Source organism: Notothenia rossii, assembly GCF_949606895.1.
Source record: "Notothenia rossii genome assembly, chromosome: 3".
NCBI classification, from domain to species: Eukaryota; Metazoa; Chordata; class Actinopteri; order Perciformes; family Nototheniidae; genus Notothenia; species Notothenia rossii.
The window spans coordinates 79,409,111-79,425,643 of record NC_136901.1 but is presented as its reverse complement, the minus strand read 5'-3'; the positions used below and the strand labels follow the sequence as shown (position 1 = coordinate 79,425,643).

The 16,533-nt window shown below is 39.1% G+C and overlaps 2 protein-coding genes and 2 long non-coding RNA genes across 5 annotated transcripts in view; 2 read left to right on the top strand and 2 right to left on the bottom strand.

Annotated features, from left to right (window-relative positions):
* Positions 1-365: 365 nt before the first annotated feature.
* Positions 366-3,467, bottom strand: LOC307032548. The gene is made up of 3 exons (XR_013806300.1): positions 3,336-3,467; positions 1,369-1,645; positions 366-1,209 (listed from the first exon to the last, which is right to left on the bottom strand). It is a non-coding gene; the product is annotated as an uncharacterized lncRNA (long non-coding RNA).
* Positions 3,355-8,758, top strand: slc25a43 (solute carrier family 25 member 43). The gene is made up of 5 exons (XM_079670596.1): positions 3,355-3,780; positions 5,415-5,656; positions 5,774-5,946; positions 7,191-7,325; positions 8,236-8,758. The coding sequence occupies exons 1-5, from the start codon at positions 3,509-3,511 to the stop codon at positions 8,434-8,436; spliced, it is 1,023 nt and encodes a 340-aa protein (XP_079526722.1). The 5' UTR covers positions 3,355-3,508; the 3' UTR covers positions 8,437-8,758.
* Positions 8,759-9,851: 1,093 nt separating this feature from the next.
* Positions 9,852-11,981, top strand: slc25a5 (solute carrier family 25 member 5). The gene is made up of 4 exons (XM_079670597.1): positions 9,852-10,045; positions 10,807-11,293; positions 11,377-11,517; positions 11,608-11,981. The coding sequence occupies exons 1-4, from the start codon at positions 9,935-9,937 to the stop codon at positions 11,763-11,765; spliced, it is 897 nt and encodes a 298-aa protein (XP_079526723.1). The 5' UTR covers positions 9,852-9,934; the 3' UTR covers positions 11,766-11,981.
* Positions 11,982-14,739: 2,758 nt separating this feature from the next.
* Positions 14,740-16,533, bottom strand: part of LOC307032547 — a 35,489-nt gene continuing 33,695 nt past the window's right edge. For both annotated transcript variants that reach the window (XR_013806298.1, XR_013806299.1), the window contains one exon: positions 14,740-15,267. This is a non-coding gene — a long non-coding RNA (uncharacterized lncRNA). The remainder of the gene's footprint in view (positions 15,268-16,533) is intronic.

Here is a 16,533-nt window from a genome sequence, read left to right as displayed (position 1 = left end):
CAACCTTTCACAGTTTAACCCATCACAGAAACCATTAATAGAAAATTAGGCTCTTATGCAAAACAAGTCTCCCGTTCCTGTTAAGTGAGCCGGGGAGCGCTGCAGTTTGGCCTGAGCCTTGTGGGTAGAGGTGTCGGCATGGTGCCACAGTGAATTGTACTTCTGCCTGATTTTTCTCACCAATACACCCCCCACTCTTAAAAAAAGACACACTCACATACAGACAGACTCTGGTGTCACCCACCCCCACCCTTTCTTCCCTTTCCCCTCCCCTGCCAACACAAGCCTGTGATGTGACTGTCTCAGATAATGAGGTGAGAATTTTATTGCACCAGTCTGTGAGGATGACAGCACCCCAGGCCTCCGTGCAGCCTCGCTGGTATCAGGCGCCCTCTGCTGACTGCCCTGAGCTCAGGCTGGGCTCACACACTACTCCCACTCTCCTCCAGCAATGCACTTCAAAGTGGGAGATCAAGGGGTGACTTGCGCATGACATGCAGGGAATGACAATGCCTCAGCCAGCCTACACCTACTGCTACGTGCCAGTCCCAGAGACACAAAGGCATACAGGCTTCTCCCGCACTGCTTTGCTTCATGAAGGAAGGTCTCATTCAGCAGGGGTATATACATACAGGAAGAAGGCAGTGCTCTATGTGTATTCTCTATGAATACTGAAGGGTAAAGGCAAAGTGAGGGGCAGAGGAAGGGCAGCAGAGGAGACAGAGTGGCAACAGATTCTTGGCTGGTGTCCTGTTTGATTGCTGAAGCATTAATTGATAAGATACAGCGTCACACCACTTATCTTTAAAGAAAGACTCCTCATTATCTCGTGTATCACAAACCACATATGACAGAGGGATCAAAGACTTTTCAAAGTGGGCTCTTTTATTGCTCTGTGGACCCAAAAAAAATCATACTTCCACACCCATAAATTGGATGTAAAGGACTTCTTCTGAATATCATCCTGGCTCTAAAGATTGCATTGATTTGCTTGTAACATAATTTGAATACCTTTGAACTTTAAAAAAAAAAGTAGCCTGGTTGCCTGAGTATCTAATATGAGATATTCCAATACATACTATTTGACCTTTGATCCAAAAACGTCTTACCCTTATAAGCCGTAGACATGCTTACGGGAGCAATTCAGGATATCTTGCCCAAGGACACTTTGACATGTTGACTGCAGGGGGTGGGATCGAAGCACTGAACCTATAATTGGAAGATCAGCATTAGCATTAAGTAATTCACCCACTGAGCTATTGCCCCCTCCAAATATGAATACAGTGTGTGTGCAAATCTCAGGGCAGTAATACAGTAATACATTTTGCAATTTTTTCTAGATGATTTCTTGACCATCACTTATATTACCTCCACTAGATCAAACTTTGGTGTTGAGTTTTCATAAGTGAAAGCTAGTGTCCCATCACACGCACAGACACATCCTTTTTCCACCCCCAGCAGGCAGTGAGAGGGGGAGTGAGGGAGCCCTCTTGTGATCCGCCTGTCATTTCCTCTGGTTGGCTCTGTTGTTCCAATTGTGGAGGAGCCAAGTGGTCCAGACAGAAGGTGGGCTCCTGGCATGCTGCTGAGGTTGTTGGCCCGGCAGGGGAGACAGGCCAAGACCCGGAGAAAAACAAACATGGTGCTGAAACAAGACAGGGAGCACAAATCAATGCTGATGAAGTTAGACAGTAAATCAGAGCTGATCCATTAGGTTAAATAAAGAATATAAGAATTTAGCCTGCTGGTTTAGTAACACGTTGACTGTCCTTTCAGATAAAAAAGGAGGATATTAGAAATAAAACTGAAACGATAAGTTGATTAATCTTATAGTCAATTTACAGAAAGAAATTGCAATTATTTAAAAATCCATAGATAATGTATTTTTCAAGCTAAAGTGACATGAAATGCTATTAAATATGGATATGTTCGGCCTTTCTGTTCTATATCATATTAAACTGAATATATTCAGGTTTTAAACATATAAAAAATAAATAAAAACGTTGAAATCTTTTTGTATTTTATAGATCAAATGGTTAATCAATCATTAACAACAAATGATAAACATATTAACTAACTTCAACTCCAAAAACCTCTCCCTTCTTTCATCTTTATCTTATCTGAGGTACACTTAATTATTAATACATTGAAGCAATGTTATGATTTTCTATCTAGGACTCTCAGGTCTTTGCGTTGAGCAGTTCATGTCCCAATTATATACAGTATCTCTTCATGAGTAGGAGATTCTTATTTCTCCCCCAGGTCCCATGTAGACAATCAAAATGTTGGAGAATTGCGCCACCTATAGATGCAACGTTTCCCCACCAATCCTTTAAATATGTGGCTCCCAACTAGTCTTTAAGGGACCACTCAAAAGGTCAACTGAACATGAAGTGGTTCGATTCAACAACGTTACCGTGTCTTATTTTATGGAAGTAACTGTGACAAAACTATAAAATGACTATTTCACTGACCACAAGTTTCACTTCCTCCATTGTTATCTCTAAACTCACATTACGAATATGCTTTCGATCAGAATCAGAAACAAGTTTATTGCCAAGTTGGTTAACTCATACGAGGAATTTGTCTTGGTGTTCTTGGTGCATACATAAACATAAATACATATACAAATCAAGACAAATGTCCGCAATGTGTCTGATCTAATACCCTCACAAATTGCTGCCTAATCATAACATTTATAAATACATTATAAGTGTAATAAGTCAAATGTTTTCTTAAAGAAAAATATCTCACAAACTGGAAACCGTTTTTACACAACATTGCAGTGAAACACAATTGGCCTCTATTATGTTGAAATGATATGGATTCATTTGTCAGTGGTGGAAACATAATGTACTCAAGCACAGTTTCAATGTACTTGACTTGATTATATATGTATGTATGTTATGCCACTTTGTTCTTTTAAATGCATTGCATATTGCCACCATGCTTCAGTTACTATTTATTTTGCAGATTATTATATGATGCAATTTTCTTAGATGAACAATGTAATTATATGTAAAGTAGGATACCTAAAGCTAGCTCAAATTCATCCAGCTACAAAATAGAAATACAAAAAAAAGAAAGATAGAAATGCTATTTACATATTAAGACAATAGTAATAACAAATCTAATTGTGTAATAGGCAACAAATATGATTTTATGAAATGAAATTGTATTACAATAAATGATGTGTTTATTTATCCAAAGATTTGTTATTACTTTATTAAAGGATATTAGACTGTATTGTGTTTAAAATATATTTAACATCTTGTGAGTTTTTAAACCAGGTAAAGAGCGTCCCCTAGTGTCTTTGATACATAACTCCATCTCACCGGTCAAAGCGACGTGTTGTTCTGTCACACAACACCACTGGTCGGGACAGGAGACGGATGCCTTCTCGGTCTCTACATTTAGATGTCTAACCTGAACAAACAACTCCTCTGCTGTCCACCGAAAAACTCTGAAATCACCCCAGGAAGCAGACACAGCGGGGATACAAGCAGAGATGGTCTCGGTGAAAAAGGACGACAGACTGACGAGTTCCCAGAGCTTCATGTGCGTCGGTTTCGCCGGGTTTTTCAGCAAAACCTTCACGTCGCCCTTGGAAGTAGTTAAAATAAAAAGTCAGGTGGGCACTTTTCACTGTAAGAGGGGTTTCCTTGAGAGTTTCCTCTTAATCTACCAGAATGAGGGACTTCGAGGATTTTGGAAAGGAAACCTCGCCTCTTGTCTGCGGTTCATCCCCTACACCGCAGTTCACCTCACAACATACAAAAAGTAAGTAAAGTGAACTATAAATCGTTTAATCTCAACCTGTTTGTGCTTACAACATCTCTTGTGGGTGTGGTTTTTTTCTTTGTTTTGCTTTGTCTGTAGGCCTATGCTATATTAGCTCGGTCAAGATTTAGTGGGAAAAGTGTGGCAAAAAGAAAAAGAGAACACATATTAACTACCGTAGAAGAATACGTGATCATTGGATTAATTATTAATGTTTTTACACGATAAAATAACTAATAGGGGTTCGTTTAAATAGTCTGTTTACCTCTATTCGTGAAGCTAAATATATACTTCCTGTTTTACCGCACCTTCAAGTTTCACCCAATCAGAAGGCTGTATTTGCTCATTCGATACTGAGGTGACAGGGTTTTGGTTCCCTGATTGTTGTCTCACAGACATGATGTTTTCCTGGAGTCTACTCCATAATGTCAAGTTTATTTGTATTTAATGTTATTGTTGAATCCAGTAACTATTGTCTGCTGATTTGTTTGCTTGATTCTTTGATATAGTTTGGTCTTTGAAATTAAAAATAACGGTGAAAAGAGAGCGAGGTTACACATTCAGATGTTATTATTTGTCAATCCAATAATAGTGGTTTGATATCCAAATCATAGGCCATATCACGATTTTAATAATAGTTCCATTGATTGTTTAGCCTTAACTAGAAGTCAAGTCACAATGAGGTTGTGTTGACCTTTTGTTTTTATGCATGGTTTATTGATTAAACAGTACACATTCCTTCATAATGAAAATGTTTTAGTTGGATGCCTAACCATGCGTACGTGTTTATACATAATTAAATGATGTATGCTTGATCCTAGAGGAAATTAAATGTATTCCATTTACAAGAGTAAGTGTTGCCTGTGAGACTAACGTCAGGGTAAATAACAAACTCTTTATTCCGTCGGGTTACTACCGGACAAATCGAGCCGCAATGCCTACCCTACAGCATGTCTGCTATAAAGTCTGTACACGTGCAGGACAGTCATACATATTTCTGTCTGTTGTGAAGCTGCCACAGTCTGTATGTTCCCTCTCATGCTTCAGGTCACGTGTGCGTTTAGACACAACCGTATCCTGACGTGGCAAACCACTGAACCATGTCTGTACTGTACACACCTTGTTCCAGGAGAAGAAAACCATATCCTCTTAAACACACACACACACACACACACACACACACACACACACACACACACACACACACACACACACACACACACACACACACACACACACACACACACACACACACACACACACACACACACACACACAGCGTTATTAATTTGCCTAGGTATAGGCGACTAAACATCTCACAATATCCTACTTTACAATATCATTAATCTGCCAGTCTGTTAATTATTGAATATAATAAGCATGTATTATTACAACAACCTATTATTTTATATTGATCAATATATTTGTTTTATACATACTGAAACAAGTTTTCTATTCCAATTTCTTGAGGCATCACTAAACATTTGTACATATTTAATTGTATGTTATTGTCTCCCTTTAAATGTTGTTAAAGTGACAACAGAATATTACAGACTTACTTAATTTCAAAACTTACTTGCACCCTAAAAACATTCACTTTCTAATGAATGCAATTTTCCTTCCTGTTTGCCCAGGTTGGTCCACCTTCACATGGATGAGCTGGGCTTCATCTCTCAATGGAGAGCCATATTAGCTGGTGGACTGGCTGGTGCTGTGGCTTCGCTGACCACGTACCCTCTGGAGGTGGCAGAAACGCGGCTGATCGCTCAGAACTGCAGACGGCCGGTGTATATGGGCGTAGTTCACACCATCTCAAAGATCTACAGGAATGAGGGGCTGCTGGCGCTCTACAGGGGCTTTTCCCTCACTTTACTGGGTGTGTTTGCAGTCATTTGTTTCTGGTGGTCCAACATATTTAATATGCACTTTTTATTAAAGGCATTCCTGTTCCTCCTGACTTCTGTAACTTACAGTACATTTCATTTGTCTACAGGTGCAATTCCCTTTTCTATCGGATGCTATGCAGTCCACATGAACTTGGACAAACTCTGGCAGGAGCCGTCTTTTCGCTTCACCCCCCTCCAGAACTTTATTAATGGATGTCTTGCAGCAGGAGTGGCTCAAACCCTTTCTTACCCTTTTGAAACTGTAAAGCGGAAGATGCAGGTAATTTGCCATCGGATCACTTCACTCTTTGCACGTAGGTTTGGTTTGATAGGGGAACTGAAAAAGACCTTTAAAAAAATAGGCTGTTTGTAGTATAGCAGGTGTAGTACACTGGATGTGTTAGCACGTTAAGTCCACAAGAGGGCAGTGGGCATATGCCAACATGAAGTTTAGACTTTCTTGGTCACTCAAGCAAGTTTAAATTCTTGTATCAAAATAGTCTTGGCAGTTATGTTTTCTCATATTGACCTTCAGAATAATTTGACCTATGGGTATTTGTGGAGGACATTTTCCATAAAAGTTTCTGAAAACATGAAGAAACATTGGTTTGCACCGCTTTCTCTTGAAATTATGTTTGAGATGCCTCCTGCAGGTTAGGGAGGACACATGGGGAACGATGGCGCTGCAAAGGACTGAATACTACATCCGGATTGATCCGCCTATTATTAGCCACCACAAGGTTTCAACAGCAGCTGAGAATTAGATTTTGTGGCTCGTCTGCAGTAGCTGTAGATAAGTTCCCTAAAAATAGCCAGTCACTGTCAGACAGCAGGCAAAGTGAGAGTTGTGTATGTTGAGTTCAATAAACCATCACCACCATGTCACCGCACCATCGAGAACAATGTTATATAATGATTTAACTCGTGTCTATGTCTCAGAGTTAAACATTAAAAGTGATGCAGAGATTAGATGATATGAACAGAGCTGAGGGTGTTTGCAGAAGCTTAGGGAAGCCAAGTATTGTTTAACTCGCTGGTTAGCTTAATGTTTCCTCCACAAATTAAGCTGTTTGAACCATCTAATGGTGGCATGTTTCCTTTGATAACCTTGAGACTACTAAAGTTACGTTTCCCCTATCACATGAGGGTTAGACTGTAGAGATGTCGGCACACACAAGAGAGTGTGTATAGGCAGGATAGGGTTACGTTTCTGTATTTTGTTTGAAAATGTGTTTAAAAGTTGTAAATAAAAACAGCTTAAAATGTAATATTCCCCACAAAAAATGTAGTCAATCATAGACAATTCTTAATAGAGCAGAAGTGACACGTTCATTAATTCCTTCATTGCACTTCTTATTAGCAACGCTGCTGTTATGCATGTAAATATCTTACATTCTCGATTCTGTCTCAAGATGGCAACAGTTTCTATCAGTTTTGTCATTCACTTGACATTTTAGGTTGTTACTTCACAGACACATAATGACATTTCGCTGCTGTTCATTTTCTATTTCATTCTCTTCTCAGGCGCAGAGTGCCCGTCTTCCACATTTAGGTGGAGTCGACGTCCATTTCACTGGAACGATGGACTGTTTCATACAGGTTGTTAAAAACAAGGGCGTCCTCTCACTGTGGAACGGCCTTACAGCCAACACAATAAAGGTAATCTTTCACTTATATACTCATATTATTTATATCTCAAACATAGTTTAATCTCTATAAATCATCTGATATGAATTCAAATGACTTCACGTGCTCCGGAGCATGTGTTTATCGCAGGGAGAGAATTGTGACCCCTGTCACATGTGAAAGGGAGAGGGAAGACGGTGAGGGAGGGGCATTGAAAGCAGTGTTAAGTTTGTATTTCATAGCATGAATAGCCCAAGCAAGCTGGACAAAGTCTGTCCCTGGAACAGCATGCTCCACTCTCATATTTCAGCAGCTAATGTCACAATAGTTGGAAGCTGTTTTACAAATGTAAGGCCTTATCATGAGCCGCTTCTTTAACAAAATATCAAGCTGAATAAAAATAAGTAAAATACACATTTAGCACATTTTAGGTTATATTCAAACCACAGCTTAACCCTCTTAGTTTGGATGATGGTCAATTTAAAGGAATAATTCACCCCCAAATTCATCATTTGATTATCAGTTACTCACCACTTAATACATTGAATTCTTTTTTCTTGCACGTTTGAAGTAGATGGACATTTTGACAACAGCAAAACTGTTTCAAAACAATCTTATTCAAAACACAGTGTACATTATCTTACACTAAGGCAGGTGTGTAACTCTTCTGTGTGATTCAGGACAAGCAAATTATTATTTAGCGAATAATCATGTGTTAGTGAGGCAGTGAGCAAATTACTGGTTGAAGTAGAACTTGATTATACTGCACGAGTGTTGTGAGAGTTTGTAAACTGATCCTTTTATTTATTATTTCAAGGAGACATGGGCCGAATAATGGATATAAAAGTGAACATTTTGAGTGTTAAATATTCCTTCAATCACATGAAATGATGGCATTACACTTTACAAATTCTTTGTCTCTCACCTCTTATCATTCCTTCAGGTTGTTCCCTACTTTGGCCTTCTTTTCACCTGCTTCGAGATGTGTAAGCAGGTTTCCCTTTACCGCAACGGGTACATCGTCTCACCCCTGAGCTACAAACTCACCCCGGGGGTCGACCAGAGCCTCGGGCCGTCCGAGCTGGAGGAGGCAAAGCGCTACTTGAAAAACAGGGACTTTGGGTCGTCTTTAGGAAAATGCTGATGAAACTTGACTCGAGAAGATGTCTTTTAAAAACAATGGTGACAGCAGTGCTGACCACACTTGACCAGCAACATGAAATACTATTCTTCATAGGAGGAGTTAACATGCATTTGTATTATGTCCTGTTAGAAACTGTCTACCTCTTTCATTGACATTATCTGATAGTGTTATTTGTCATCCTTTCTTTCCATGTTTTAACCAAATATTATGTGCCTTGCGCATTGACTATTTATTTTATTAAATGTACTCAGCTATTAACATCAAACAATGCAATACTGTAGTTTATAAGAATTGCTAAATTAAAAATGCTCTTCTACTCTTATGTGTGATTCTATTTTGAATGTACAAAGTATGTAAAAAATGTTGATGCTTCTTATGTTATGAATGTTATGATCAGTCGTTCCAACTTGCAAACATCTATTATGATGTAAGAACTGCGCTTAAAACATTAGAACTTTACAGACACATTTGTTTTGTATATGTTTTTTTTTATCTTTGTTATATATTTATAACCTCAGTTGATTTAAGCTTCAGGGAGATAAATCGACATCCTGCTGAAGCTAAATAGGTTCAGAAGGACAAGTGTTAGGTTTTTTCTTCATCTTTTACATTCTCAGTAATTGACGCCACTTTGCTGTGTAGTAAAATGCAATTTAATATTTGCTACAGTAATAACTGACAGTCTTGATACTGTCTTATTTTTGTTAGCAAAGACAGAAATTGGTCTTGGGCCTGAATGTGAAAAATCTAATTTTAAGAGGGTTAATTAAAAACATTAACTTGAAAGCACCGCACAATACAGAATAGAAACATTAAAAATAGCAACAAGTACACAATGGTGGGGGTTCAAGGATAGGGATTCAAGGATAACAAAAAAAAAGAAGATAATAAACACAGATTATAATAACATATACATAAATAGTTTCAATGGATGTTCTTGTGTTTGGTGATAATCTTTGATGACGGGCAAGATTTTTGGTGGGATTTCAAACAAGCTATGGTTAATATGATCGGATCATTCACCTGATTTAATCCTGTCTTCTTTTTTTCCATACTGTGGGAAACTAAGTGACAGCCAAAGGACATTAACAGGTGGGATGACCTTTACTCTGAATAGCCATTAGCCATCAGCTGATTCAAACTGATATTTGATATGACTTTGATCCAAATCTCATCCAAAACTTAAAACAACACAATACTTACGTTTAGATGTGATTAAATCAGCACATATAAACTACTTTTTAGTTACATAGTTACACTTTTCGTTCTTTTTATGAGTTCACTTGAGTGATGAGACAGAGGGCACCAAATCTGAATCTAAGGACATCCATTGACCCCGCCCCCTTTTACTTCAGCCGGCCAATCAAACGCAAGAGTCAAAGTTTACGGTCCCTCGAGCTCAGTCTTATTAAATCCCCTCTCCCCTCTAGATTGGAGTCGGCCATTTCAACTCCACCAACACACACCACCGACTGATAGTAACTGATAACATCTTAAGATGAATGAGACAGCTGTTTCCTTCGCCAAGGACTTCTTGGCAGGTGGCATTGCCGCTGCCATCTCCAAAACAGCTGTAGCCCCCATCGAGAGAGTCAAGCTTCTCCTCCAGGTGAGTGTTTTCATCATTATTTCATGATTACATGCTGCTAGAAAAACTAGTGTTTATTTGAAGCATTTGCTTGCAGGAATTTCTAGTGAATTGAGGGCGAACTCAACAAGTTGTATTGACATATAAAAGATGCTTCATGGTTAAAAGTAAAAGCTGGAGTCTGAACTTTGAGAAACATAGCAGCATCGTCACAGATTGCTGCAGGAACAGATGAGAATCTGTGAAGCACGTCAGACCTGTTATGTAATGCGTAAGCGGCAGTCTCTCCAACCAAAAAAAAAAGTGTTATTAAAGCCACCCACTGTGAGTATAGGGCTTCAGAAGTGCTCATCTTTCATGATAAGTTTTAAGTTTGGCTTGACAACAAACAGCCAAGGTCGCAGGAAGGTCTGCGCCATGCGCCCCCCCCACTGCTACACTTGGCCCTGGATCAGCAGCAGCACCAGGAGGGGCTGTGGATAGTTGAATGGGTGCCATCAGAGTTGTACAAGGGAGTCATGAATAGAGGATTTAAATAGGTTACCAGGTTATACTAGGTGAATGCTCATTCTGACAGATCTAGTATAGATAGAACACACTATGTAAATCATAATGAAATAAGTTTCCAAACTACTACAATTTATATATAAAAAAGACACTACGCATTAAGAAAGCTTTGCAACGTATTGACAGCTTTAAAACACGAAATCAAAAAAGTGGAGGAAAATATAATACGTTTTTATTATAGCTAATGCACTGCCGTATTTCTGCTTTAATTACAGGTTCAACATGCCAGCAAACAGATTACAGTGGACATGCAGTACAAGGGCATCATCGACTGCGTGGTCCGTATCCCCAAAGAACAGGGCTTCCTGGCGTACTGGAGAGGGAATCTGGCCAACGTCATCAGATACTTCCCCACTCAGGCCCTCAACTTTGCTTTCAAGGACAAGTACAAGAAAGTTTTCCTCGACGGCGTGGACAAGCGCAAACAGTTCTGGAGATACTTTGCAGGTAACCTGGCGTCTGGTGGCGCCGCCGGAGCCACGTCACTCTGCTTCGTCTACCCGCTCGACTTCGCCAGAACACGTCTGGGTGCCGACGTCGGTACAACTGGAAAGGGTCGCGAGTTCAAAGGCCTGGCCGACTGCTTGGTGAAGATCACTAAGTCTGATGGCATCAAGGGTCTGTACCAGGGCTTCAGTGTATCAGTGCAGGGCATCATCATCTACAGAGCGGCTTACTTTGGCGTCTACGACACGGCAAAGGGTGAGTTTGAATTATCAGGCATTGCGAAGCATGAAACATCTTGTCTTTGTGGACTTCCTTCCTAATTATTGTTTCTCCTACAGGCATGCTTCCAGACTCCAAGAACGCTACAATTCTTGTCAGCTGGATGATTGCTCAGTCTGTGACTGCGGTCGCTGGTCTTGTGTCTTATCCCTTCGACACTGTCCGTCGTCGTATGATGATGCAGTCTGGACGCAAAGGAGGTAGAAAGCACAACATATACAAAAACAGCTTTCTGCTTTTGCTGCTGTGTTACTAGAACAAATGTGTGTCTTCTTCTGTCTCCCCCTCAGCCGACATCATGTACTCTGGCACCATCGACTGCTGGAGGAAGATCGCCCGTGACGAGGGCGGCAAGGCCTTCTTCAAGGGAGCCTTGTCTAACGTGCTCAGAGGCATGGGTGGCGCCTTCGTGCTTGTCTTGTATGACGAGCTTAAGAAAGTCATCTAAGTTGTTTATGTATGTCCACTGTTCCTTTGGTGAAGTTTAACTGTAACATATCTTGTACATTTGGAAAAATTAAAATGACATCCTATATTTATAGGGACCAGCTAGTATTACTAGTTGTACTGGGGGAATCTGTTATGCTCTCTTCTCTTGGCCCTTTCCCTGAACACAGGAAAACTTGCCGTAAAAAAGAGGAATAAACGCAACCTACTAAGTCAATTTTCTGCCTGGTTTTGTAATTTCATGTCATGTATAAAGTTATACCATTACAGACAGAGTGACTGAGAGTCCTGGCAGCTCATATCCTTAGCCGTGTTGCTTCAGAATAACTTTTGGCAGCCTCCTGTATGAAATGTAATTTTAGAGACACGAGGTCGTAGTTGTAGTTCGGAGCGGGCCAAAATCAGCTGAGAAAGTTGACCTGACAGTCTATCAACCAAGGCATGCCTGCAGAAAAGTGATAGTAAAGAAGTCAGGAGTCTTACCAGTTTTATTCACATATATTAACAGGTGGCTTCCTGCAGAAAAGAAACCAGGATTACCTGTTGGGGGGTGGATTAATCCGACCTTCTAAGTATACTTTCATATCCTGCCAAGTCTCTTCGGACTACAACTGGTGGGACTGAGGACTTAACCTTTACCATTCACCAGTACGACACACCTGCTCCAGTTATTTATAAGCATCTGATCTATAGATCTTTATTCAATTAACATGCACACAAATTAAATAATAGCTGCATTAAAGCTAAACAAATCAATGGACAACTAGATGTTTTTTTAGATAGTTGTTTTTGAGGCTTGTGTAAGTGTTGAAATGAAATTCCTGCTGATACATGATCAAGCCAGATTTGAAGAAGCGTACACAGGACGTGCTTTTGGCTCTGTAACCAGGGTGTTTCATTTTGTAAAAGCAGATTGAAGTCTCTGTCCTCGTGCTGCCTGTCTAAATATGGGACCTATAGTGTCAAAACAACTCTAAACACTAAGCACATTTTCTCTGCTTAACATCTGAAGTATACAGAAGATTTTGAAGGCCAGAAGGAAAATAAATATATATTTTCTCCAAATTCAAATACAATTATAGCTTTCCTCCTCTTATTTCCCCCTTAGGCCTGGCCCTAATACCCTACTGTAGAACTGTCTACAGCAGCATAAAGCTAAACTATCGAGACTCTGACACCACATTGATATTTCACTAATATACTTACTTTGAATAATCAACTGCATACTGAGTATGAGGTCACCGCCAGGCCACTTGGCAGCTTTGATCAGTCTTCAGACATTTTCATTGACCAATTAAAGAACTGCTACCCCGAGAGAATATTATCTATCCATTTCAAGATAAAAAAATAACAAGATGTTTAAATTATGAAGATGTTTATACTACTAGTCTGACATTCTTATTACCAATGTCTTGGAGAAATGGCTGGGATGCCGAGTTCTGAGTCTTGCAGCTGACTTTGAAATCCCAGAAATCCTCAGTCACTGCAGCTGTAAATGCTCCTATTGAAAGTGTGACAGCAGAAATTGAGCCTATGAAAATACGTTATAGAACACATTATTAGTCAAGCTTAGAGCAATTATTCCCTCTCAGAATTGATCAAAAGATAAATTATTTCTTGTGTTTTTCTGTGTTACTCATCACTTATGGATCACCTGAAAAGCCAAAAATCATTATCAAGGAGATTAACACATTATGATAAAACAAATCGATGTTTCTTATTGATTTACAAAGCATAAAAGGACATATAATATGGGAGAGTATGCAGTAAATAGGTTAACTCGACAGAGAAAGACAGAAAAATGTCATTCATTGAGATTGTGCTTAAAGCACACATTGTTAAGTAGTTAGACACACTTGCACACTGAACCCAGACTGATCCTGAATGGAGGGCAGCCACATTTTAGCAACACTATCAGATTACATGATTTACTCAGCTGGACGTAGTCTAATCTCCTTTCAGTGATTCAGAAAGTCTTGGACGAAAGTGCCAACCCAGGGAAATCAGTTGTAATACTGCTTTTGACCCCTACATCCCTAAAAGTCCCTCTCAGCAGGTAGCACATTTAATCCTTCATTAGGCAAGCCTCTTTCTACGGCCGCTCCATTACAACTTCATCAAGGATTAGTGAAAGTGAAACCACTAACTGTCTGTGGCTTTAGTCACACTGTGCGTCTTGGAGTTCAAGTCGGGGTGAGGAGTCAGACAACTGTCATACACACATTCTCAGTGTGTATTTATTTTTGCTAGGCTGCAATGAAAATGCGCTTGAATTCATTAATATTTCTTAGTATTTTAAAGGCATCAACACTTTGATATAAGTTCTGTTTATGCACCGTTTTCAGCCTTTGTAAGATCTTCCTTCAGACTTCCTTATTATTAAGATACATAAGTCTGCATCTCCCCATGATAGCCTTTGTAGATGAGCAGACTAAACCAGAACGTGGGAGTGTAAGTAAGTGTTGTAAATGCTGCTCCTCTTCTGCTGCAAGTATTTCCCTCAACATAAGTGCTTCACTATAGCACAAACAGTCAAAACACTTGCTGCTACTTCTTTGTGTTTGAAGTTCAGATGCTCTGGCCCAGTTGTGGATGAAGTATCCTTTACTGAAGTAAAAATACTTCACTGCATTCGAAAATGTACACAAATGTACTCAAATGTTATCAAAATTAAAGGTACTCATTAGTTGGCTGTATGGCCCCTGTCATTTTAATGCTACCACCATATCATACTTAAAACTACTGGGTTAAAAAATAACCCAATCATAACCCAGCTGCTGAGTCACTAGGACAGAACAGGCGCTGGGTTGTCTTAACCCATGTGCCAGGTTGGATAATTTTAACCGATGTGCTGGGTTGTTCATTTGACCCAAGCTAGTGATTGAAATTAATTATATTGTTGTGCTAAATATTATAATAATGTATAATAGTGTAATGAATTATCTCCAAACACACCGTATATGTGTATATATATATATATATAAAAAATGCATTTATTGATAATTTGAACAGCTTTGGCAAATCGCCAACATTCCATTTCCACTATAAAAGAACAATGCATTTTAGCACAATACAAATTCACGTAACATGAAGCATGTGACTTAAACAGCTGAGGAGGATGTAACCTTCCTCACATTAATACATGAAAATGTCTTCAAAGTCCATCAACATTTCCACATTCTTCTAACAACCTTTTTTTAAATGGTATCGGTTCACGAGCGGCTGAAGAAATCCTACAGTCCAGCATGTATCTTGTTCTTCAGTCCAAGGACTTTGGGGGAAAGCCTTTCACCATCCATTTGCAAGAGCACTTTCTGAATGAATTCATTGTAGTACCTTAGCTCTTTGGGGTAAGACCAGCTCGGGCTACAGATCCAATGTTGTCCAGAATGATTAGTCCTTCAACAAAAATCCCAACGTCGTCATGTCCAGGTTCTCCACCCTCCTTGTTGATGACATATATGCCATGGTAGATTTCTGCAGGTCTCTGGTGACGTCATCTCCTTCGAAAAAACATGTATTTATTCAATATATGTAATTTTAATGATATACTTATAGTATACATTTTTGGTAATATTGCTCACATACCTATTACAGGGTTCATACACTTTTTCACCAATGACTTTTCCATGACTTCTCAATGACCTTCCCCTAATTTTCCTTGACCAAAAAAAATGACCACTGAAAATTGTTTATTTTAACATGGAACAGGAAAATAAGGTCTGCATATGAAACATGTTGTGCCTATCTAGAACAAATCAAATAGTAGGCTTAATAGCTTCTACACGCTAAAGCAACTGTAGTCAGGGATGCAAACTCATCAGGTATGAAAAAGGTGACAAGAATCCGAGCCCCCCCGACCCCACGGAATATCGGCTTTAAAATGAGGAATAACAGAGGATTTTAGCAGTCAGAACAACTAAAGCAGCATTGTTAATAATAACAGAAACGCTAAATCGTCACATCTAATAGAAATATATAAAAGCATTTATTTTAATTGTGTAGCAGTCAGTTTATAATTTTGGCAGCACTGTTGAGCATTTAGAAAATGTATTTTCATGCCTCTGTGCAAGGCTTAGGCTTTCTATCTTTATAGCCACCGGTGTAAAGTAACTAAGTTCATAAACTCAACAAGTACTATACTTGGGTACAATCTTGAGACACTTGTACTTTATTTAAGTATTTCAATGTTTTGCTACTTTGTACTTCTTCTCCTCTACAGTTCAGAGGTAAATAGTGTACTTTTACTCCACTACATGTATTTAATACCTTTAGTTACTTTACAGATGTGGATGAATGATGTGAAAAATCCACCAGCTACCCTGCAGTATACAAAGTCATTCAGACTAGCTGCACCTTTAGCAGCTTTGAGAACACTTTCACGATCAATCTTTATAAAACATATCATATGTTATTCTGAAATGGACCAATCTGCACAATGACTACTTTTACTGTGGCTACTTTCACTATATTTTGATGAGAATACTTTTCTACTTTTACTTGAGGAACATATTGAATGCAGGACTTTTACTGTAACAGAGTATTCCTACACTCTGGGACTATTACTTTTACTCAAGTACAAGATCTGAGTACTTCTACTTTTACTCAAGTACAAGATCTGAGTACTTCTACTTTTATTAAGTACAAGATCTGAGTACTTCTACTTTTACTCTAGTAAATATCTATACTTATACCACCTCTGTTTATAGCCTATGAAAAAAACTATTAGAAAACGAAGGCTAAAGCTAACGTTAGCAGATAGTGACAAT